General features: G+C 45.8%; 1 protein-coding gene and 1 pseudogene across 1 annotated transcript in view; both read left to right on the top strand.

Annotated features, from left to right (window-relative positions):
- Positions 1 to 9,962: 9,962 nt before the first annotated feature.
- Positions 9,963 to 10,201, top strand: LOC139274363 (U2 spliceosomal RNA; annotated as a pseudogene).
- Positions 10,202 to 20,792: 10,591 nt separating this feature from the next.
- Positions 20,793 to 25,606, top strand: part of pcsk2 (proprotein convertase subtilisin/kexin type 2) — a 97,143-nt gene continuing 92,329 nt past the window's right edge. Inside the window, exon 1 of the mRNA XM_070888774.1 lies at positions 20,793 to 20,966. Within this exon, the coding sequence (XP_070744875.1) occupies positions 20,793 to 20,966 (174 nt within the window). The remainder of the gene's footprint in view (positions 20,967 to 25,606) is intronic.

Raw genomic sequence — 25,606 nt, 5'->3', positions numbered from 1 at the left:
TGAGCTTCATTCAGATTGGGCGAATATTAATGAATCTGCACTCATGATTGATGTAATGCAAGCTTTGGTGTTGTGGCATTTTTCTGACTTGATTGTTGAATTTAAAGTTGACGAAAGTATTATTCTTACACTTAAAAATTGTTTTGATATTAGAATTTACAGAAAAAATTTAATGATGTTGCATTTCAAAATACCATTTGATGTAAAACAGTGACAAAGATCCCTTCAAATAGTACAATTGATGGCATTAAATGCAATGTGTGTATATAAATATATTATATGCAGGTGCGGTGCTCCATAGACATTAGCACCACAAGAGCAGCAATTCGCATTTCTTTCTGCACAGCTCAAATTTCTGTTACATATTTCCAGACAAGCACAGTTTGTTTTTTTGAAAAGGTCAGAGATGAAATGCTATTCATCCAAAAACAAAACATACTATAAATAAATTAAACAATGTCTTTGTTGCTCATATTTTGGGGGTAATTTTCTTACGACACACGAACAGTGACTGAGGTTCCCTGCTGCCAAAGCATATTTGGAAAGCTACCTCCCATATGCATTGATGTATTCTGTTGTAATGTTCTTTTATAGAACAGATTCACAAGAGTTCCCAATTACCGCCCCATCAGTATATTCACGTCATTCTCAGCATCGTGGATGCTCCAGAGTGAATCCACCCTCAGCTCCAAATCCGCAACGCGGTCCGTCAAGAGCTGGAGGTGGATACACTTCCCGCACACGTAGTCGTCAGGGACACCGGAAGTGTCCCTGAGTTCTCACATGGTACAGGAGGAGCATATCACGTGACCGAGCTCTCCTGCCATGCCTTAACCCTTAGATACACTTAAATTGGCAACAACAATGTTAACAGGTTACTTACTGATATAAAAAAGAAAAAGAAAAGCTACTCACCAATCGCCAGCCAATCACTTACCCCTTTGGCTGTGATGTCACCTTTTGATTTCTTTCTACTTCTTTTTTGCCTTCTCTCCCCGCTGCAGCTGCACCAGCTGGGCCTTTATAGGCCTCACCAACGCCACGCACTATTGAATGGCGGTGCGGGCTCAAAAGACAAAGGGGAAAAAGTCACTGGTGGGTGTAGCTTACAGGCCCCCAAATAATAACTTCACGGTGGGGCAGACAATAATCAAGGGAATAATAGAGGCATGTGAAAAAGGAACGGCAGTAATCATGGGGGATTTTAACCTACATATCGATTGGTCAAATCAAATCGCACGGGGTAGCCTGGAGGAGGAATTCATAGAATGCATACGGGATTGTTTCTTAGAACAGTATGTTACAGAACCTACAAGGGAGCAAGCTATCTTAGATCTGGTCCTGTGTAATGAGACAGGAATAATAAACGATCTCCTAGTAAAAGATCCTCTCGGAATGAATGATCACAGTATGGTTGAATTTGTAATACAGATTAAGGCTGAGGAAGTAGTGTCTGAAACGAGCGTACTATGCTTAAACAAAGGGGACTACAGTGGGATGAGGGCAGAGTTGGCTAAAGTAGACTGGGAACACAGACTAAACGGTGGCACAATTGAAGAACAGTGGAGGACTTTTAAGGAGCTCTTTCATAGTGCTCAACAAAAATATATTCCAGTGAAAAAGAAGGGAGGTAAGAGAAGGGATAACCAGCCGTGGATAACCAAGGAAATAAAGGAGAGTATCAAATTAAAAACCAATGCGTATAAGGTGGCCAAGGTTAGTGGGAAACTAGAAGATTGGGAAAATTTTAAACGACAGCAAAGAATGACTAAGAAAGCAATAAAGAAAGGAAAGATAGATTACGAAAGTAAACTTGCGCAAAACATAAAAACAGATAGTAAAAGCTTTTACCGATATAGAAAACGGAAGAGAGTGACTAAAGTAAATGTTGGACCCTTAGAAGATGAGAAGGGGGATTTAATAATGGGAAATGTGGAAATGGCTGAGACCTTAAACAATTATTTTGCTTCTATCTTCACAGTGGAAGACACAAAAACCATGCCAAAAATTGCTGGTCACGGGAATGTGGGAAGGGAGGACCTTGAGACAATCACTATCACTAGGGAGGTAGTGCTGGACAGGCTAATGGGACTCAAGGTAGACAAGTCCCCTGGTCCTGATGAAATGCATTCCAGGGTATTAAAAGAGATGGAGGAAGTTATAGTAGATGCATTCGTTATAATCTACCAAATTTCTCTGGACTCTGGGGAGGTACCAGCGGATTGGAAAGCAGCTAATGTAACGCCTCTGTTTAATAAAAGGGGGTAGACAAAAGGCAGGTAACTATAGGCCGGTTAGTTTAACATCTGTAGTGGGGAAAATGTTTGAAGCTATCATTAAGGAAGAAATAGCGGGACATCTCGATAGGAACAGTGCAATCAAGCAGACGCAACATGGATTCATGAAGGGGAAATCATGTTTAACTAATTTACTGGAATTCTTCGAGGATATAACGAGCATGGTAGATAGAGGTGTACCGATGGATTTGGTGTATTTAGATTTTCAAAAGGCATTCGATAAGGTGCCACACAAAAGGTTACTGCAGAAGATAAAGGTACGCGGAGTCAGAGGAAATGTATTAGCATAGATAGAGAATTGGCTGGCTAACAGAAAGCAAAGAGTCGGGATAAATGGGTCCTTTTCGGGTTGGAAATCAGTGGTTAGTGGTGTGCCACAGGGATCGGTGCTGGGACCACAACTGTTTACAATATACATAGATGACCTGGAAGAGGGGACAGACTGTAGTGTATCAAAATTTGCAGGTGACACAAAGATTAGTGGGAAAGCGGGTTGTGTAGAGGACACAGAGAGGCTGCAAAGAGATTTAGATAGGTTAAGCGAATGGGCTAAGGTTTGGCAGATGGAATACAATGTTGGAAAATGTGAGGTCATCCACCTTGGAAAAAAAAACAGTAAAAGGGAATATTATTTGAATGGGGAGAAATTACAACATGCTGCGGTGCAGAGGGACCTGGGGGTCCTTGTGCATGAATCCCAAAAAGTTAGTTTTAGGTGCAACAGGTAATCAGGAAGGCAAATGGAATGTTGACCTACATTGCGAGAGGGATGGAGTTCAAAAGCATGGAGGTCCTGCTGCAACTGTACAGGGTATTGGTGAGGCCGCACCTGGACTACTGCATGCAGTTTTGGTCACCTTACTTAAGGAAGGATATACTAGCCTTGGAGGGGGTACAGAGACGATTCACTTGGCTGATTCGGGAGATGAGGGGGCTACCTTATGATGATAGATTGAATAGACTGTGTCTTTATTCGTTGGAGTTCAGAAGGATGAGGGGTGATCTTATAGAAACATTTAAAATAATGAAAGGGATAGACAAGATGGAGGCAGAGAGGTTGTTTCCACTGGTCGGGGAGACTAGAACTAGGGGGCACAGCCTCAAAATATGGGGGAGTCAATTTAAAACCGAATTGAGAAGGAATTTCTTCTCCCAGAGGGTTGTGAATCTGTGGAATTCTCTGCCCAAGGAAGCAGTTGAGGCTTGCTCATTGAATGTATTCAAATCACAGATAGATAGATTTTTAACCAATAAGGGAATTAAGGGTTATGGGGAGCGGGCGGGTAAGTGGAGCTGAGTCCACGGCCAGATCAGCCATGATCTTTTTGAATGGCGGAGCAGGCTCGAGGGGCTAGATGGCCTACACCTGTTCCTAATTCTTATGTTCTTATGTTCTTGTTCCCTCCCTAACAGCACTGTGGGAGTGCGTTCACCAGACGGACTGCAGCAATTCAAGAAGGCAGCTCAACATCACCTTCTCAAAGGCAATTAAGGATGGGCAATAAATGCTGGCCTTGCCAGTGATGCCCACATCCCAGGAATGAATGTAAAAAATAATAATGCTAATACGTACAGCTATTTATACTTGTAGAAAATAACACCTTAAAGTCGAGGAACTAGCCTATTTCTGAGAAGAAAGACCTTCTAAGACCTACTGAAAATTTCTGCCAATTGCTTTCTTATAGTTAGAGATGATGGCATGAAATATTTTCAATAAATGCTACATTTCCCTTGACTTTGACATAACATTAATTTCTAAATTGAAGGAAAAATAATTGAATTGAAATTACATACCACATATCTTTAACTTTAGTTAGTCTTCTATTTCTTATTTTATTTGATGACAGAATTTGTAACGTATGTTGAACATTTGATGCATTGGCCCGCATTTTGCGGTCAGCGGCGAACAAACTGCACTCGGCATTCGCTACGCTTACACTTGCCCACAGAATTTTGTGCGCTTCTACATTGCAATTTACAATAATTAGAGAGCCAAATCAGCACGCCACCCTCTGGAGGGGATCTGGGACCTGTGTGAACAGGGCGTGCCTCCTCAACCAATCAGATTGAAGAGTTCTTACTGAAGCGCGTAGAGTGTGAACCAGGAAGTATCAGGTAAAATAATTAATTCGATGTAAAATCATGTGCAGAAAGCAAAATAAAGAGAAAGAAAGAAAGATGGGATTAAGAGAGAGAGTTAAAAGAGACAGAAAAAAAAATGTTAAATATTTTTTGTTAAAATATTTTTAAAACTCCAACAATAATTAAAATCTGAAGGAATGAGACTCCACATTTGTAACATTAAATAGTCAGTGCCAGAGAGGTTGTTTGGCAGTAAGTAAGACTATTATCATACCATTAAAAATTCACTTACACTGGAATGGACAAGCCCTAACTTTTTCTGGCGTGTTGAGCAGGTATCTAGTGGGTCAGTACCACAACTTCACGCCCTTCATGTGTGCGAATGTCGAGTCTCTCAGTGGGATACTGTTGGAGTGAAGCTGGTGGAGGAGGAAGACAACTCGGACAGCAACTTCCGCGTTTAACTGCGCACGTGTGGCCACGATTTACTCCTCAATAATGGTGAGCGCTGATTGTCTCACTGCTATTCGTACCACAAAATCCAGGCTATTACGATTTACTGTGAAGCAAATCAAACAGTGTTTTCTGACGTAGTTGTTTGGCCCATTATTACGTGTAATAAATTATATATTTTCTGAATGGATACGTGGGAAGAGTTTGCAACTGCAAAATGTTTGTTCTAAAATAATTTACTTCAATGGGAATGAGTGAAACAATCTTCTATCATGATTATATTGATGAAAGCAAGACCTAGAGAATAAAAACAGCACCACATGCAGGATGGGTGAAAATTGTCATTGAACAAGGAAATGAGAACATGAAAGTCTAAATGTCCATATAAATATTCTCAGGCAAATAAATAATTATTTATTTTACACTGTTAAAGTAAGGTACTAAATTACATTATAATACTTTATAACTTAAATCTAATATAGCGGTTGCAAAAATAACATATTTGTTAACATATGTGATTAAGCAATGGTTAGGATCACTTTATATTAATTGTGTCTATTTTTATTAAACACTCATCTTTGTACAATGCAATTGGAGTGCTCATGTGCAGAATCCGGCCATGGCTGTGTCAGCCATGGTTCAGTTGGCAGCACTCTCACCTCTGAGTCAGACAGTTGTGAGTACAAGTCCCACTCTAGAGACTTGAACACAAAAATCTTGGCTGACACACCAGTGCAATACTGAGGGAATGCTGTACTGTCAGATGGTGCTGTCTTTTGGATGAGATGTTGAACCAAGGCCTCGTCTGCTTTCTGAGGTGTACATAAAAGATCCCATGGCACTATTTTGAAGAAGAGCAGGGGAATTATCCCCGGTGTCCTGGCCAATATTTATCCCTCAACCAACATCACTAAAACAGATTATCTGATCATTATCACATTTCTGTTCATGGGAGCTTGCTGTGTGAAAATTGTCTGCTGCATTTCCTACATTACAACAGTGACTACAGTTCAAAAAAGTGCTCCTTTGGCTGTAAAGCGCTTTGGGACGTCCGGTGGTTCTGAAAGGCGCTACATAAATGCAAGTCTTTCTTTTAAGGCTATACAAAGTATTTATTGGATCAGGCCACAAATTCCTTGCCTTTACGGTGTGCTCCCCTTTACCAAATCTCTTGCCATAATTTTGGCCAGATTATAGGGCATGAAATTCAACAACTTACCGCCCACTACCGCCCAATTACCACCCAATTACCGCCCAGAAATACAAGCTTTGTCGAAAAAAATACATTTACTGCCCAGATACCGCCCGGCGATAAATTCCACAGTCATTACCACCGGGCGGTATTCGATACTGTCCGCCCATATAGTACCGTCCAAATACCGTTCAAAATGGAAGTTTCATCATTAAGATCCGTTTACCACTGGACCTTAATATCATCCTAAAAAAGCACGTCTTACTGGATCTTAAGTAGATCTTAAGTGGGCGGTATGGACATAGATCTGACAAGTTTGTTTGATATTACACAGATCTTTATAGATCTCCACAATTTGATGTATTTTTAAAGGTACTGTAGTATTTTCTAGTGTTAGGCAATAATATAAATGGTCTAGTAAAGCCTTATTTACTCCTTTAGTCTCTCTCACTCTAGTCCCACTCACATTAGTCTCACCCACCCCCCCCAGTCTCTCTCCCCCCACCAGTCTCTCTCACTCCCCAGTTTCTCTCACCCCAAGTCTCTCCCCTCCCCACAGTCTCTCCTCCCCACAGCCTCTCCTTCCCACAGTCTCTCTCACCCACCAATCTCTCACCCTCAGTCTCTCTCACCCCCACTCTCTCTCACCCCCAGTCTCTCTCTCCCCCTGTCTCTCCTCCCCCAGTCTCTCCTCCCCCCAGTCTCTACTCCCCCCAGTATCTCTCCACTCCCAGTCTCTCTCACCCCCAAGTCTCTCTCCCCCCCAGTCTCTCCTCCCCCCAGTCTCTCTCACCCATCAGTCTCTCCCACCCACCAGTCTCTCTCACCCACCAATCTCTCCTCCCCCAGTCTCTCTTACCCTCCTGTCTCTCTCACCCCCCCCAGATTCTCTCACCCCCCCAGTTTCTCCCCCCCCCCGCCAGTCTATCTCATCTCCCAGTCTGTCTCACCCCCTACAGTGATCTCATCCCCCGCCCCCCACAGTGATCTCTCTCCCCTCCCCACAGCAATCTCACTCTCTCTCCCCCCGCCACAGCAATCTCTCCTCCCCCCTTACAACGATTTCACTCTCCGCATTCCCCCCCCAGAGCGATCTCATTCTCTCCCCCCCCCCCCCCCGCCACCCCCACAGCGATCTCCCCCCCCATCCCCCCACAGCGATTTAACTCTCCCCCCCTTCCCCCCATAGCGATCTCAGGCCGGCAATCTCTGGCCTCTCGTCAGTGTCTCGCGGGAGGCGGAGCTTGACAGCCACAAGCACATGCTTATAACTTTGGAGCTGAAGATTCCCGAGTCAATAGGCCTCCTCCGCCACAAATTCCCGCCCATTCGGCCCTAGCGGTACCGGGCAGTGAAAAATCATGCACTGCCCGGGGACCGCCGAAAAACGGGCTGAACTTGGGTTTCTCCAAATTCGGGCCCATAGTGTCTTGCACTGAAGACTGAGAAGTTGAAGGTATGGAACAGTCATCTGTGGATATGCAAAGGAATAATTTTCACTGATTTATTGTGAATCATTCCCGAGATGAATACGTTTTTGCAATAAGGATTTTCCAGAGACAGAAAAACAATAACCATTTAATCACTTCACACGCAATAACTGATTATCGACAATAGACATTACCCACCTGATTTGAAATGTAACTAACTACTATTGACAACGATGATATTGAAGAAGTTGTGGGATTTGTTATGAGAATTGTTCCAAACAACATTCAATAAAAAAAAGATTAACTGGTCATTCTTTCATTGCTATGTGTGAGAGCTTGCTATTTGCAAATTGGCTGCTGCAGTGCCTACATTATAACAGTGACTACAATAAAAAAAACACTTCATTGACTGTAAAGTTATTTAGGATGCCCTGAGGTCATGAAAGGCACTGTATAAATGCAAGTTTATTCTTTCTTTCAACTATTATTTCTTATTCATCAATTCATTCCAAAAAAAACCTCATGTCTTTTACAAGAATCAAAGGATTCAAACATATATTCGTCTATAGGATTGTAAACACCTTGGGGCCCAAATTGCCCTCCGCCTGAATCGGGGTGCCCCTATTGCTTTTTGGCGTGCATAAGAACATAAGAAAATAAGGAATAGGAGCAGGATTAGACCATCTGGCCCCTCGAGCCTGCTCCGCCATTCATTAATGTCATGGCTGAACTGCATTACCGCCCCAATGGAAGAGGCGGCCATTAGAGCAAAATTCAGCACTTAGGGGGAAAAATAGGAGCGGTGTAGTGTTGGTGGCGGGAATGGGCTCTTTGCAGCGGTGTGGGGCGGACTGACCGATAGGCCAAGAAATTCCGCTGATTCCTATTGACTGATGACGAGGCAACTGCTCCCCGGCCTTCGTAAAGGGCAGGCTTTGCAGCTAGACCCTGAGCACTGAGTTTGTCTCTGGCTAATGCAAGAGCTTTAAGGAGGGCCTGCCACTTCTCCGATATTGAATATGAGACCCTGGTCCAAGCTGTGGAGAGAAGGAGGCGTGTACTGTATCCGGACACAGGAAGATACAGTGGTGCTGTCTTTGTGAATGTGTGGAGATAGCTGTGGAGGTGTCGGGAATCTCAAGTCATGATCGCACCGCCACCCAATGCCGCAAAAGGCTGAATGACATAATTCGACTGACGAAAGTGAGCACATGTTCCCCCAACTCCTGATCTTCCATCTCTGAGCCTTTCCCTCACCTACTCTTATTTCCCACCTTCACTATATAGTCAGTGAAGGACCATTTGATTGCTGAGGCATCTGTATCAATGTATGCGTATTCGTAATGGAGGGCCCCTTTCATGTGAGAGTTCCACCTGCATGTAATGGACCCACACTTGCATTAACTGCCGAGGCCTCATGACACTGCTCCTCAGCAAGCCTTATTTGCTTTGCAGGCCAAGGTCTCCCACCACCATTTAGAGCAACAGAGGACTGGTGGGGGCGAGGCCGATATCCAGCAGCTCAGTGACATAGAAGAGAGGGTGCAGCGGACAGTGGGCCTACATGTTGCCTTCCCTGTGTCCGCCAGCAGTGTGGATACCGCTGGGGGCAGCTTCAGTAAGTGAAGACCTTCCTTTAATGCCATCTCTCCCTGAAAGTCCAAGCGCCCACCAGTCAATTGGCGATGATTGTGTGTAATTTGCTTGTTGGATGGTGCAATGCCCTACCAGACCCTCACAGAACCGTTGTGCCATTTATGATTGCAGATGATACCCGGAGTGTGAGCCAGAGCAAGACCGAGACTCCTGAGACGAGTGTGAGACAGAGTTAGGCTGACACCCTTGAGCCGAGTGCAGACATTGGCGGCATATCCGAAGAAGGGGACACTGCTGCGAGCACCCCTTTACTGCTTCCTACACTCCCACACACCAGCTCAGATACTGGGAGTACACGGTCGGGTCAGTTACATTTAGGATATGCACTGGGTGATGTACTGGGGCTTAGAGTGCTGCAGCATGGTGCAGGGCAAAAGGAACATCGGGTGCCAGCTGTCTGGGAGGGCGAGGTCACATGCGAGTTCTGCTGCAGAGGACTCAGACCTCCCGTATTGTGGACAGCTCTGTGCACAGCATGGACCCCATCATTGCCAGTGTGCAGACGATGGTGGACTCCCAGAGTTACTGTGCAGATCCAGATATGATGAGGCGTGTCCTGGGCGATGTGTACAGTGCAGTGTTACGTATGAAGAAAGAGACAGACTGAATACTGTGAGTTCAAAGTAATGCGTGACCTTAGTCTTTTATTGCAGGTCTCCAGAGTGCCTCTCTAACCGGTGAGGCCTCCTTAAATACCTGTGCTCCCAAGGGATTATGAGATCAGGGGATGAGCCCTCTGGTGGCTGTACATTGTATATACAAGTTTACATATATAACAACACTTCCCCCCATGTAAACAGTGTAACTATTTACAAACTGAGGGGAGTATTGCAGGCAGCCTCCACAGTGGTTCAGGCTTCTCGGCCTTTTGGCTAAGATCATGCGTAACTGACCTGACAGGGGAGTAGCCACCATGACCTCCGGGTGGTTCTCCCTGGATCAGGAAGGTATATGCTTGCTTTTTTGGAAACAGGAGGTGGGTGGGGTGGCTTGACCCATCCACCTCCACGGAGGTGTGTGGGGGACCTGACCCATCCACCTCCATGGCACGAACCTGGTATTGCAGTACTTCCAGGTACGGTGCAGTGGCTCTAGGCCTTTTGGCTAAGAGCATTGGCGCAGAGTGATCCTTGGCGTGTGCAAGGTGACCTCTGGCGTTTGTGATTTGACAAAGAATTGGAACGATTGGCTACGAATTTCAAAAAAAAAACAAAACATGAGCACCCATCCCTTTTGGCTAAGATCATGCGTAACTGACCTGACAGGGGAGTAACCACCATAACCCCAAGGTGGTTCTCCCTGGATCAGGAAGGTATATGCTTGCTTTTTTGGAAATAGGAGGTGGGTGGGGTGGCTTGACCCATCCACCTCCACGGAGGTGTGTGGGGGACCTGACCCATCCACCTCCATGGCACGAACCTGGTATTGCAGTACTTCCAGGAACGGTGCAGTGGCTCTAGGCCTTTTGGCTAAGAGCATTGGCGCAGAGTGATCCTTGAATGGGCCCAAGGTGACCTCTGGCGTTTGTGATTTGACAAAGAATTGGAACGATTGGCTACGAATTTTAAAAAAAACAAAAAAACATAAGCACCCATCTCTGGGTGCGGGCCGATGCATTCGTATTTATCCCTTTACTTCAGAAAACAGGGATATCAGTGGCTTATGGTCAGTTTCCAATTCAAATTTTTGCCCAAACAGATACTGATGCATTTTCTTTACCCCATAGACACATGCTAATGCTTCTTTTTCAATCATGCTGTAGGCTCTCTCGGCCTTAGACAGACTCCTGGCTGCATAAGCAACTGCTTGCAATTTCCAGAAATCATTAGCTTGTTGCAATACACACCCGATGCCATATGACGACGCATCACATGCTAGTACCAAACGCTTACATGGATCACACAACATAAGCAATTTGTTTGAGCATAACAATTTTCTAACTTTTATAAAGGCATTTTCTTGGCTTTTGCCCCAAACCCATTCATCCCCTTTATGCAGTAAGACATGCAGTGGTTCTAACAGTGTGCTGAGATCCGGTAAGAAGTTACCAAAATAGTTCAGGAGTCCTAGAAACGACCGCAGCTCTGTCACGTTCTGTGGCTTCGGTGCATTCTCAATTGCCTCAGTTTTCAAATCGGTGGGCCTGATCCTCCTCCCCAGGAACTCCAATTCAGGCGTCAGGAAAACGCACTTTGAGCATTTTAACCTGGGCCCCACGCGGGGGTTGTATCAACTAAGAACCTCCTCCAGGTTCTGCAGATGCTCAACTGTGTCCCGACTTGTAACCAAGATGTCGTCCTGGAAGACCACCGTGCGCGGGACCGACTTCAGTAAGCTTTCCATGTTTCTCTGGAATAGTGCTGCCACTGATCGAATTCCAAATGGGCATCTGTTAGAAATTAAGAGACCTTTGTGCGCATTGATGCAGGTGAGGCCCTTTGATGATTCCTCCAACTCCTGCGTCATGTAGGCCGAAGTCAAGTCCAGCTTCGTGAACGTCTTTCCTCCCACCAGCGTTGCAAAGAGCTCGTTGGCCTTTGGTAGTGGGTATTGGTCCTGCATGGAGAAACGATTGATAGTTACTTTGTAATCGCCACAGTTTCTGATGGTGCCGATTCTGACGGCTCCCTTGAGGAGAGGGACGATGGAGCTGGCCCACTCGTTGAATTCAATCGGTGAAATTATGCCCTCTCTTTGCAGCCGGTCTAGCTCGATCTCTACCCTTTCTCTCATCATGTACGGTGCTGCTCTTGCCTTGTGATGAATGGGTCACGCCCTCAGAATAAGGTGGATCTGCACTTTAGCTCCTTGGAATTTCCCAATGCCTGGTTCGAACAGTGAAGGGAACTTGTTTAAGACCTGGGCACACGAAGTGTCGTCAGTGGGCAATAGCGCTTGGACGTTGTCCCAGTTACAGCGTATCTTTCCCAGCCAGCTCCTGCCGAGCAGCGTGGGACCATCGCCCGGTACCACCCAGAGTGGTAGCTTGTGCACTGCTTCATCGTAGGAGACCTTTACAGTAGCACTGCCGATTACGGGAATCAGTTCCTTTGTATAAGTTCTTAGTTTCATGCGAATTGGAGTTCAGACTGGCCTTGAGGCCTTGCTGCACCACAATTTTTCGAAAGTCTTTTTGCTCATGATGGACTGGCTTGCGCCCGTGTCCTGTTCCATTGACACCGCGAGTCCATTTAGTTTAACGTTCAGCATTATCGGGGGACACTTTGTGGCAAATGTGTGCATCCCATGTACCTCTGCCTCCTCGGTCTGAGGCTCTGGTTCGTTGTGATCTGCCGTGGATCTGTCCTCCTCTGCAACATGGTGGTTTGCAGGATTAACAGGATTTGCAGCTCGTCTGCACATACATTGGAGGTGTCCCATTGTTCCACAGCCCTTGCAAATGTACCCTTTGAAGCAGCATCAATGGAAATGATGATCATCCACGCAGCACCAACAAGGTATTAATGGCCTTGCATTTATCACCTTTGATGGTGGACTCTGAGACATCTGCGGATGTGCAGCTGCAGGCATTTGTGATCTGCCCTGTATGTTGCGATTTGAAAACAACATCACTTTGTTCACAGTACTTGTAGCAGCACTTGTGTGCTGAGAGATTTGCTTCGTATTGTCACTGGTGGCAATGAATGCCTGGGCTATCGCTATGGCCTTACTCAAGGTTGGGGTCTCTACAGTCAAAAGTTTGCGAAGTATGGTTTTGTGGCCAATGCCAAGTACGAAAAGGTCTCTGAGCATGTGCTCCAAATGTCCTTCAAATTCGCAATGTCCTGCAAGGCGTCTTAGCTCGGCGACATAACTCACCACTTCCTGACCTTCAGACCTTTTGTCGATGTAGAACCGGTACCTCGCCATCAGAACATTTTCCTTCAGGTTCAAACGCTCCCGGACCAGTGTGCATAAATCATCATACGATTTCTCTGTGGGTTTCGCTGGAGCAAGCAGATTTTTCATGAGGCCATACGTTGGTGCCCCACAGACGGTGAGGAGGATCGCCCTTTGTTTGGCAGTGTTCGCTTCTCCTTCCAGCTCATGGCTACGAAATATTGGTAGAGTTGCTCCACAAAGGTTTCCCAATCATCTCCCTCCGAGAATTTCTCCAAGATGCCCACTGTTCTCTACATCGTTGGGTTCGCTATCTGTATCTTGTCGCCATTTCTTATGCATGAAGAACAAGTCAGACTGAATACTATGAGCTCAAAGTAAAGAGTAACCTGAGTCTTTTATTGCAGGTCTCCAGAGTGCCTCTCCAACCTTAAATACCTGTGCTCCCAAGGGATTATGGGATCCCTTGGGACTCCAGGGGATGAGCCCTGTGATGCCTGTACAGAGTATATACAAGTTTACATATATATCATACAGCACAGGCGGAAGGGAACCAATGTCTCAGTGCTGTACTGGAGAGGATGGCCGCGGCCCTGGAAGCTCAGAATGCTCTCACGCACTCTGAGCAACAGGTCATGGAGCGCCTTGCTGCTGTCGTGTCTGGTGGCTTTGAGACTGTGCCTGCTCTCTTGCAGTCTCAGCTGGATGCCACGTGACACCTCAGTGTTGCCTTCACGGCTGGGTCCACCACAATCCACTGGGGACCTTCCGGTGTCATGCCACTCCACCGAACTGTGCTCCAGCAGATTGGCGGGGGAGGTGGGGTGCTGCCCCAGGGGAGTGGCGCAGGCTCCTCGAACCAGGATCCTGATGTGGTTTCTCACAATCACAACAGTTCTGAGAACTCCCATTCCACCATTGCTGCCAAACATGGCTTTGCCCGAGCCAATTCTGACTGAAACCTCCGAGGAGGGTACTGCCCAGTGTCCAGCCGGCCTTTCCAGGGCCAGAGCTGGTCGAGGGCATCCTAGAAGGACATCGGTAGCTTCTACACCTGAAACACAGCAGCCTTCCCAGAGCTATGATGCAGCCACAAGGGGGAGACTGCGATGTAGTTCCAGAATAGGTATGTATAAGAGGAGTTATAAGGAAATGCACAAGAGTAAGAATTGAAAATGTGTATGTTTTTTTGCACCATTATTGCTTGTGTAATAATCTTTATTTTGGGTTTGAATATCTGTGCAGGTCTCTCATTTCACTGTGGGGAATGGTGTGTGAAAGGGCTCAGAGGTTTGCCCATGGAGATACACAGAGGAAGGTCAAAGTGCGCATGAACTCAGTGGAAAAGAGCAGCATCGAGACGATGTTTGACTTCCCTTGTAGGGTCTGGATGGCGACTCCGCCTCCTGTGTGGCCGCCAACCCGCATCCTGCTCCTCCTCCTGTGCCTCCCTCTGATCCTCCTGCACATCATGCTCCTGCACCTCTGCCACCTGCTCCTCCTCCTGTGCCTCCCTCTGATCCTCCTGCACATCATGCTCCTGCACCTCTGCCTCCTGCTCCTCCTCCTGTGCCTCCCTCTGATCCTCCTGCACATCATGCTCCTGCACCTCTGCCTCCTGCTCCTCCTCCTGTGCCTCCCTCTGATCCTCCTGCACATCATGCTCCTGCACCTCTGCCTCCTGCTCCTCCTCCTGTGCCTCCCTCTGATCCTCCTGCACATCATGCTCCTGCACCTCTGCCTCCTGCTCCTCCTCCTGTGCCTCCTCCTGCACGTCATGCTCCTGTGCCTCCGCCTCCTGGTCCTCCTCCTCAGGTGGTACTGCTGCCTCGTGCTCCAATGGTTGTGCCCTGATGATTGCCAGGTTGTGAAGCTTACAGCAGACAACCATGAGTAGGGAAACCCACTCAGGTGAGTACTGCAACACTCCTCCTGAGCGATCCAGGCACTGGAACCTCTGTTTAAGGATCCCGATGGTCTGCTCAATGTTGCAGCTGGTGGCCGAATGAAAGTCATTGTACGATTGCTGCGCAGCAGTCCAGGGGTGGCGAAGGGGAGTCAGCAGAGTGGGTAGCTGTTGTCTCCAAGGAGCCAGCCGCAATCTTGGTTTGGCCCAGCAAAGACGCCTGGCACACTGGTCTGCCGCAGGATGAAAGCATCGTGGCTGCTGCCAGGATACCGGGCATCAACCAACGGTTGTGGTCGCACACCAGCTGGATATTGAGGGAGTGGTACCCCTTGCGGTTACGGAAGATCTCGGGATTAGTCTTTGGTGCCCTCGATGCGACTTTGGTACAGTTATGGCGCCCTGAACCCTGGGGAAGCCCACAATCCTGACGAATCCGGTCTGCCTTTCCAACTGCTTCTCCCTGCTCATAGGAAAGGATATGTAGTCCCCTCTTCCTCTTACACAGAACATCTGTCATCTGACAGATGGAGCTATGCATGGCGAACTGGGAGATGTTCAAGATGTCTGCAGTTGCAGCTTGAAAAGATCCATTCGCATAGAAATTGAGGGCGATGGTGACATTTCATGTGACTGACAGAGCTGTCCTCAACCTTGTTTGAGCGGCAGGTCTGGCTGCAGGAGATTGCACAGCTCCGTGATGACGTCCTTGTGGAATTGCAGTCTCCGGAGACACTGGTCATCAGTGAGGTCCATGTAGGAGAACTGCTGTCTGTAGACACTTTGATGACAGGGCCTTCTACCACCACGTCTATGTTGGCATCTTCCTCTGACAGCTGCCTCATTGCCTTCTCCCTCCTGCTGTTGTTGGTCCTCACCCTCTGCAGCCTGGTGCTGGCAAGCATCTGCCTCCTGTGCACGCTGCCTCCTCTCCATCTGGGCCACGATGTGGTGCGGGGAGTCTGCATACCTGACCCTCCTCCTGATGGTAGGCCCTTCCTGAGGGCTTTCCTGGTGCACCTTTCTGGGGTCAGCTCTGTCGCCATCTCCATGGCCTTCTGCATCTTCCTCAGCAATGTATGCTGCACCCCTTGCCCGCTGCCTCTCCAGCCGTTGGAGCCGCTGCCGCCTTCTCCTGTGTGCCTCCCTGCCGCACACAATGTGCAGGAGGTGTTCCACTGCCAGCACTCAGCCCATTTAGTAATCCTCCTCAAGCCCAGCCTTCTCAGTCAGCGCTCTCTGTTGCAGAGTATGAAGAGGCTGGTCCACTACTCATCAATTCCGATATCAAGAATGCAACTCTCAGTGGTTTCAAGCATCCGAAATAATCTGTCGACAAGAATGGTGGGAGCCACACTGCGCCTTTCAATGCTGCCGGTGGTCTTCAGCAAGCAGCGTGTACCGACCCAAAAACCTGTCATTGGCACCGACAAGCAGCTGGAAGATGATTTAAGGGCAATTTACTTTCGGGGCGGGTCCGAAGCGGTGCGCGCTTCGATGATGTCATTAGCGACACATATGCTGGAGCGGGACAAAGGTGGGGGGAGCAGGGCAATACCTACGCCACTGGAAATATCCATCAGGGCAATGCCGCGAGCGTCGGTCAATCCGCGGCGACTCGATGGCCAGTCGCACCAACCCGTGGCTGCCGCTTTCAAACGGCCACGTCCCTTATAGAAAGTGGCAATTTCGGCCTTCTCATTTCTTTTCTGGCCCCCATTACTATTTCTCAAGATTGCACATGTTTTATCTATTGATTTTTTTAAATGATTTACTATTCCAAATGAAGATTGAGAGAATGGTGCTAACAAAACTTACTGGGACCATATTCTGGTTTCTTTTACATATGAAAAGTTATTAGGAAAAACTCTCAAACATTTAAAGAGCCTATGAGTTGCATTTTGTTCTAGATGTGTCACACCTTGGGCAGATTTGAAGAAAAAGGCAGCCTTATGTTACCTAAAATGTATAGTTTATGCTTCTCATCATCTGGTAGCACAAATGAACCTATGGTAATATCTTCTGGTGACATTCATTATACCTCCTCAACATGCCTGATTCAATCCTACACGTAATGCACTAAATAATGGCTGGTTAGTGATTAATCCATTTTAAAATGAGGAAGCAGGATATACTGCAGGTATTGTTCTTAGATTAGTTCCTAAAATAAAAAGACTTACATTTATATAGCGCCTTTCATGCCAATCATCTTCATCATAGGCAGTCCCTCGAAATCGAGGAAGACTTGCTTCCACTCTAAAAATGAGTTCTCAGGTGACTGTACAATCCAATACGGGAATTACAGTCTCTCTCACAGGTGGGACAGGCAGTGGTTGAAGGAAGAGGTGGGTGGGGAGTCCAGTTTGCCGCACACTCCTTCCGCTGTCTGCGCTTGATTTATGCATGCTCTCGGCGACGAGATTCGAAGTGCTTGACGCCCTCCCAGATGCTCTTCTTCTACTTTGGGCAGTCTTGGGCCAGGGATTCCCGGGTGCCGGTGGGGATGTTGCACTTTATCAAGGAGGCTTTGAGGGTGCACTCCCTCAGCAAAGCACTGGAATGTCAGCCTAGATTTTTTATGTGCAGAAGCACAAAATGATCTGACAGACCTGAGTTATATTACCAGTTCCTGTGTCACTCTCTGCTTAGGGACAATATAACTCACTCACACTACATGTTAATGTTAAAAAAGCTGATGATCCAATTATATCTCTTCTAACATTAAAAGTATTAAAAATGAGTTTCAAAAGTTCTTATGAGATCCAATTTTAAATTCGACTTTCCACAGGACTGCAATTACATTGCATTTAATGTGAAACCCAAGCTTTATGAGACTATGTCATAAAGGTGGTCTCAACTAATGCCATACTCAGATCACCAACTTCATTCTTCAGTGATGCTGCCAGTTTTGCATCAATGAGCACATGAAACTACTTAATGTTGACACCAGCAATAGCGATTGCAAGTGTAAAAAGGAAAAACTGTGAGAAAATATTAAAGAAACTTATGTCCTATAGTCTAGAGAGAAGAAGACATTGAAACACATAAGCCTAGGTTTTCAGATTCTGCCCACCTATTGTGGCAGCATAAAATGGGCAGCCACAAGTGGAAAATAGGAAAAAGCCCTATCCAGCCAGAACTCCACCCACTTTTGCACTTGCCCAATTTTCTAAAATTAAGATTTCCATTAGTTGAGGAATGTGCCCACCACTTTTTGACAGTCCTTTGGAAATCAGGCAGTAATGAATTGTAATGTCATACATCCCATGTCATGTCCACCTGAGTAGCTCCCAGCCAGGTTCCTGCCGATATAATATGGCCATCCATGTTTGCTGAATACTGCTGGAAAGGTGGGAGTAAATTTAAAGAGCATTATTTCTCAATTAATTTTGGAGAATATTATGTGTTTTGTTTCTGCTGTTTATCATCCACTGTTGTGCTATTTGCTGTAAGGATAGAAGCTAGCGGTGAGCGGTGGCCATGGGCAGCGTGGAGGCCCCAACCTTCGAGGGAACATCAGCGGCAGGTCGGGGCCATAAAAGGAGTGGCGAGCAGTGGCCATGTGCAGCGTGGAGGCGTGCCACTTCAAGGCACACGCTGGTGCAGGAGGGTGACGGCTGTGAAGAGTGATGTCATCAAGATCCAGGTCGGTGATTGGAGTGTGGGCAGATACAGCAGGCGTGGCGAGAGACTGTGGAGAGATATGATCGGGGCCAGGAGAGGCGCGAGTTCGGGGCCAGGGGCTCAGGTGCCCAAGGACAGCACGGGCCAGCCCACACTGCGATATGTGCGCGCACGAGGTCCGTGCAGCAGAGCTGGTCTCCAGTCATCTTGGGTAATCCTTGCCACTGGACCAAGACCTAGCTCTATCAAGCCCGTGTGGTGGCTGGTGTGCAACGGCCATGTTAAAATAATTCACGCACAGACATCTTCCACCCTTCAGGATATAGTTCGGGTCCTTCATTGAAACCCCGGTGAACTCGTCCTTTTTTTTGGCGGGGAAGCAAGGCATCCTCGTTTCGCAGGACCACCTATGATGATGATGATGGGAGGACATAAACAGAAATTAGTGAAAAATAAATTTGGAAATGACATTGGAAAATATTACTTTATTGAAGTAAACATTTATAACAATCTGCCAGGGGTATTTATTCCTCTCGAGTATTTTTCCACAGAGCTGCTCTTCAGCCTCTACCATGCCCAAGTGACTGTTCTTCATGTGTGAGTAACAGCAAATGTCAGCCATGGGGACATCCTGACCTCACATGCAATCTTCCAGCATGGATAACAATTGGGAACACCAACCTGGCTAATCTTCCTTTGTCCAACCCAGGCCAATTCCCTGCTCTGGCTAATCTCAGCTAACTCAGCATAAATTGGCAATAGACCTTCCTGGTGTACATGGCTTAGCTATTGAACACATAAATAATGAACCATTCCGGGAGACTGTAGCTGTGGTCAAAATACTTTAGCCCTGTAAACAAAAAAGCAGAAAAATACTACAGATGCTGGTATTATGAAACAAAAGCAGAAAATGTTGGAAACACTCAACAAGTCAGTCAACGTCTGCGGAGAGAGCAGATGAGTTCATGTTTCAAATGTAGATTCTTCTTCAGAACTAATACCGACAGCACATTTCTTATCAGCCACCTCTTGCATTTAGCTTTGACGTTTTATATAAAAATATACTTGCACGTTTTATTGATGACTGCACCTTATGTTACATAGAATTACAAAGTATTTACAGCACGGAATCAGACCATTCGGCCCCAGAGGTCTATGCCGGTGTTTATGCTACACTCGAGCTTCCTCCCACCCCTCGTCATCTCATCCCATCAGCATATCATGCTATCCTTTCTCCCTCTTGTACTATCTCACTTCTATTTAAATGCATCTATGCTCCTTGTGGTAGAAAATTTCACACCCTCACCACTCTCTGAGTAAAGAAGTTTCTCCTGAATTCATGATTGGATTGATTAGTGACTATCTTATATTGAGGGCCCCTAGTTTGGGATTCCCCGCAATTGGAAACATCTTCTCTGCCCCGATGGAACCCTTTTATAATTATAAAGACCTCTATCAGGTCACCTTAACTTCCCTTTTCTAGAGACAAGAGCCTTTTCACCCTTTCCTGATCGGTATCATCTTTCAGTTCTGTTATCATCTTTGCCGATCATTTTTGCACCTTCTTCACAATTTATATTGTTAGAGGCTGTATTACTGAAGACGTTTAACTTCATTGCCATCAGAGATATTGGAACACGTACTGGCTCCGTTGGATAGCAGTCGGGATGCGTAAAGGCAAATCAGTCAATACATGAATCTAAAATACAATGTAAACGGTGAAGGCCTCCAACAACAGTTTTATGCCAGTTACTAATGGAACTAATTGCACTGTAAACTGTGGAAGCCAAGACCTCAGTGAGTGTAGCGGGGCCTGTTGTTTGCAAATAGGCCAGGTGCATGTTTTTCCAGTGCAATGAACTGAAACTCAGCTTTCGACTAGGGAGGTGTTCAAAATTATTTTACAGGGTCCATTTTAACATCGATGTCACTCTGGTGTGAACCGATATAAATGATGTAAGTTTTGAAATGCATTCATGGCATTACCTCCCCCTCGCATGGAGCCGCTGAGCGTTATCTGAATGTTTAATTGCTTTGACGCGGCTTCGACGCGATCCAGTGAGAAAGCTCGGCGATTTCTTCATGAATTATAGATCAGCCGCTGAAGATGCAGGCTCTTTTTAACCAACACACATCGAACAGCTAGGCGGTCTCCTGAACTGCATAGCTCCATACTCCGCCCGGATACTCAGACAAGCGAATTCAATGAAGTGCAGTCAGCAGTTCTGCTAAACGCTTGTGTTTCTGTCTCACCCCGCTCCTCCTCCCCACTTCGTTGTCCCGAGAGCATCATTGCTTTTCCCGTGCAAGAGATGAAGCGAGGATTTATCACGTTTTTCCTTATTTTGCTCAATGCAGTTATTTTTGCAACATCCGCGGTCCATCAGAAGCTTTACAGCAACCACTTCTTGGTTGAGTTGCACGGAGGTGGAGACGATATAGCCCAGCGAGTTGCTGCAGATACCGGCTTTATTGGTGTTAGAAAGGTAGGAATTAAAATGTGCAGAAAACCCTGGTGAATATAATTCGACATAAGTGTGCCAATTGCCGCCCGCTCATACTTCCATTTCTCTAGTGTGGTTGTGTGTGTACCTTCTATTTAATATCTAAATATAACCCGCTCTGTGCATCACCATTCGATTCTCGCCCACTGATTATTTTGTTCATGGGGATTTTGTCTCTTCTTATGTCACCGAGGCTTCTCAAGCTCAACATTAACGTTTTGATAAAATGCGTGCTCGCGAAAACCTGGCGGTGCCGAAGTGCCGTCATTTCTGTCATGAATCGTGCCAGATTGTATCCCGAAAGAAGCTTGTCATTGGTGGCGAGAGAAAGTTTTACATCAGTGCTTCTCCATGATGAGTTCAGCGTGTCAGCTAATTGCCTGTCAAATATTCCCCAAATTAACCATCGCTGTACATGCTGAACGTCCAGTAATTGTTGCCAAGAAGCCTTCCATTAACGCCACGAAAAACTGCGGGCTTGTTTGCGCTGACCTTAATTATCCTTTCATTCACCAGCAAACTGACACGCGTTATTTATTCTTCCAATTTACTGATCGATGCCGTAATGCATGCATGGGCTTCGTGTCCGCCGTGTTAAATGTGAACAACTAGCGATGCTTTTTCCATTTATTATAATACTATTTGATTTTGTTAAGACAGCACTGAAATGCGTCCCTATTTGCATATTCAAGCAATAAGACAGCGCTTTGGGGAATACACGGCGCATCTGTGGAAGAGCCTGTGGGATGGAATCTCGTGGCGTATCTGGAAACATTCTTATTTGGGTCATGGTGGGGAGATGGGTTAGTGTCTTCATCTGTTATTACAGTAACCCAGTACATCTACTGCTGTTTTGATGTTATGAAACTGCAGTCTGGCATAAACACGCACATATAACAGAAAAGAGCGAATTCAGAATGCGCGGCAATCTAATATTGTAGCGGGCTGGCTGCATGCGGCAAACCAGGTGCTGCATCATTTCTGTCCTGCCAGAGATGAATGGTTAGGGTTCAGATATTGCATTGATCAATAATGTAAGCGTTCGGCATTCCTCGGAGCTGTAAAGGCGGTCGCTAACTGTGTGTTGCGCTCACTGTAATTCCCAATTCTAGATAACCATTTCTCCGAAGGTTGCCTCTATCCATTCAAGAAAACGCGACAAATCTGCGTTGCAAAAGAACAGGTGCCAGTGGAGCCCGGGGCAAGATGCATTGTAACCAACTCTTTGAAGCCTAGGAGCAAGAGATATTAACTGGGGAATCGCTCGCTTTCTCCGGCCAGAATGACACTGATGGACCAATGTCGGCTTCCAATTCATTGCTGTTCTCATCTTGTATTCTCCACGGTGCTGAATCCGCGGCTACTATCGCTAGACATCCCGATATACTTTAACAACATGCATAGGTGAATATGGAAGTATTATTAAACATGGTTTCAACCGAAAACTGAAAACCAACACCCGGCACACTGCCCAGATTCTGCGGTGATCAATGTTAATGCAACTCAATATTTGTTGCTCAAAGATCCCGTGTCATCGTTTGCAGGGTGGCTGGTGGCTGTCCGTCAGTTTTTTGTTTCTTCCCCATTTAGGGTTGATTCTCCAACCTTCCTTCGCCTGGTATTTTCACGCTGGCCACGAAAATCAAACTGTGAAGACACAATGGGGTTTGACCAAAATCATAGTCCTCCATCACTTGGGATTTCAACTTGTGCGGGGAGGGTGGTGGCGGGGGATCGTACATTTAACATCAGTTTCAGGATGGGCAAGAATTTCATTACACTCGCATCGCTGCATTTAATAATATAACATTTATCAATGCGATATTTTTGCAGAATATTTATTCATGAAGAGTGATGCCGTTGGCATCTGGTTTTCTTCTTAGCCGGTCACTCGAATCGAGGATGACTTGCTTCGACGCCAAAAAGGGATGAGTTCAGTGAGTTCACAGGTGTTTCAATGAAGGATGTAATATTCCAGGTCCCGAACTGCATATTGAAGGGTGGAAGATGCCTATGCGTGGATTTTTTAAGTGTGGTGGCCGTTGCACGTCAGCCACTGAGCTTGACAGAGCTTGGTCTTGGTCCAGTGGTAAAGGTTTACCAAGCTGCATGGACCTAGTGCGCACACATATCACAGTGTGGGCTGACCCGTGCTGCCCCTGGGCCCTCAGCTCTTCTGGGCCCCGAACACACGCCTCTCCTGGGCCCCGATCACATCGCTCTGCAATCGCTCGTCACTCCTTCTCCCTGACCTCGCCGCTCCTGCTGTACCTGCCCAAGCTCCAGTCACCGACCTGGGTTATGGTGACCTCCAATCCAGCCGCCCTCTTTACAGCCGTCAACCTCCCGGACTGGCAGTTACATGCAGTTGCAGTGGAGCGGCAAGCGGCAGCCTGGGAACGGCATCTGGTAACAGAACGGAGACTCACATTTCAGAAACTTCACTTCAGTCCTGTTTGAGTTCTCACCCTGTCAGTCTTTCCCACTTACTTTAAAGACATTTTTAAGTGATTTAATCAGCTTCCTGTAAAATGCGCTGGAATTTTATATTATTAAAACATTAAATTCTGCTTCTTTTTGTCCATGTTTTATTTTAGGCTCCTTTACATTTTTACTGTTTTTTTTTAAAGTGGTATTTTATTGAACAAGTGTGGGAATGTTCCCTGGGGACGGACATCGCCCAAAGGGCAAAGAGCTGAGAGCTCAGTGCCCTGGCAAACACCTTCTGTCATCTATGGCTATTGATATGTCAGTTTACTTATTCACCCACTCAGATATTATAACATTGGAAAACATCTCTTTGCTTTGCTGGTATCTTTACCCAGCGAGTAGTGAGAATGTGGAACTCGTTACCACAGGGAGTAGTTGAGGTGAATAGCATTGACCCATTTAAGAGGAAGCTAGATAAACACAAGAGGGGTAAAGGCATAGAAGGTTATGCTAATAGGGTTAGGTGAAGAAGGGTGGGAGGAGGCTCCTGTGGGGCATGAACCCAGCACAGACCAGTTGGGCTGAAGGGACTATTTCTGTGCTGTATATTCTATTTAGTTCCATGTAATTCTATATAGCTTACATTTTCTCTAGAAAAGAGAGACTGAGGAGTGAATTGATAGAGTTCTTCAATATTATGAAGGAGTTTGATGAGGTAGACATAGAGAAAATGTTTCCACGTGGGCAAGACCAGAATTAAATGCCACTCGTATGATAGTGTATACTTTTCAGGTCTGAAATCCACTATACTACCCCAACACCGACTGGTAAGCTTTAATCCTCAGTAGTTGCAACACAATACCACAAAACAGCAGCCAGTTACTGCTAAACAACTCCTGCCAGCTTTAGTAAGAACAATACATACTACCTCTTATACAAAATAAAAACTAAATAAAAATTAGTAAAATTTGAACTTTGTTTAAATGAAATGTATTCATTTTATTGGGAGTCTTGAATTAAAAGAGATATGTAGAAAATGTGCACATATAGAATAAAGATGACTGTCAGTGAGATGTAAATAAGTTACTGGAATGAACAGTCCTGATGGTGAAAACTGTCTAAGCTTTTTTCTCACATTTTGTAACACTATCAGAACCTTTTCAATACTATTACTGCCTTGCCCCTCACTGCCAGCCTATTTTGGGTGTATATTTGTACATATCTTGATTTCAGTCAAGACTTCAACTTAGTAAGCTGCTTTTCTAAACAGAGTTCCAATCTTGGCAGTGATAAAGTAATTTGTGTTGTAGAACTCCAAAAACGGAGATTACAAACAGATTAGATGAAGGCAGGCTCGTGGATAAGCGCAAATGTCAATTGCCATTAGAGGGAGTTATAATTACAGTCAATTGAGAAAATATACATAGCGATATGTTTTTTTCCAATAGGGTAATCAGATTTGGTTTTTCAGAATTATATCCAAGTTGTCACTTATCCTTAGTCCTTTGAGTTTATTTCAATCTTTAAATCATGTTATGACTACATAAATATCGTTTATTGCATAAAATGTAGAATAGTCGAAAGATAGCCTCATGTGGGCATCAGAAAGTCATGTTCTCGCAGAGCAGCTATGGCATGGTGGTCTCAAAAACCTGTGGAAGCTACTTTTGGATGAAGAAATCCAGTTCCACAAAAGTAGACCAGTGTGCTGAAAGGATTGTTTTGCTTTAAAATATTGCTCAAAACATGACCTTGGTTACACACTTGATCAGAATCCATTTGAAGAGTACATTTCCACAGTTGCTCTATTGGGTATATTTTATGATTCGAGCAGTTCCCGTGCCCTTGCACTAAATCTCTCTCTGCATTTTTCTAATGCAGGCATTAACCCGTTTTACAAAATCTGCCACAAAATGCAATGTTAAAATTATTTATTGAAGGAGTTGGTGTTCCCTTTTCCAGTCACAGGATTATGATTCTAAGAAACCTGCCAAACATACACAACATCAGAGAATGTTAGAAACACTCAGCAAGCCAGGCAACTCTGTGGAGGGAACAGGCAAGTTCATGTTTCAGGTAGGACCATTTGTCGAAATGCAAAGAGTTCCACTCAAAACGTCAATTTATCTGTTCTCTCTGCAGATGCTGCCTGACTTGCTGAGTGTTTCTTGCAATCTCTGTTTTTGTTTCAG

The sequence above is a fragment of the Pristiophorus japonicus genome, chromosome 9 (assembly GCF_044704955.1).
Source record: "Pristiophorus japonicus isolate sPriJap1 chromosome 9, sPriJap1.hap1, whole genome shotgun sequence".
Taxonomy (NCBI): Eukaryota; Metazoa; Chordata; class Chondrichthyes; family Pristiophoridae; genus Pristiophorus; species Pristiophorus japonicus.
The sequence above is the reverse complement of the archived record's forward strand: the minus strand, read 5'-3'. Positions and strand labels throughout refer to the sequence as shown.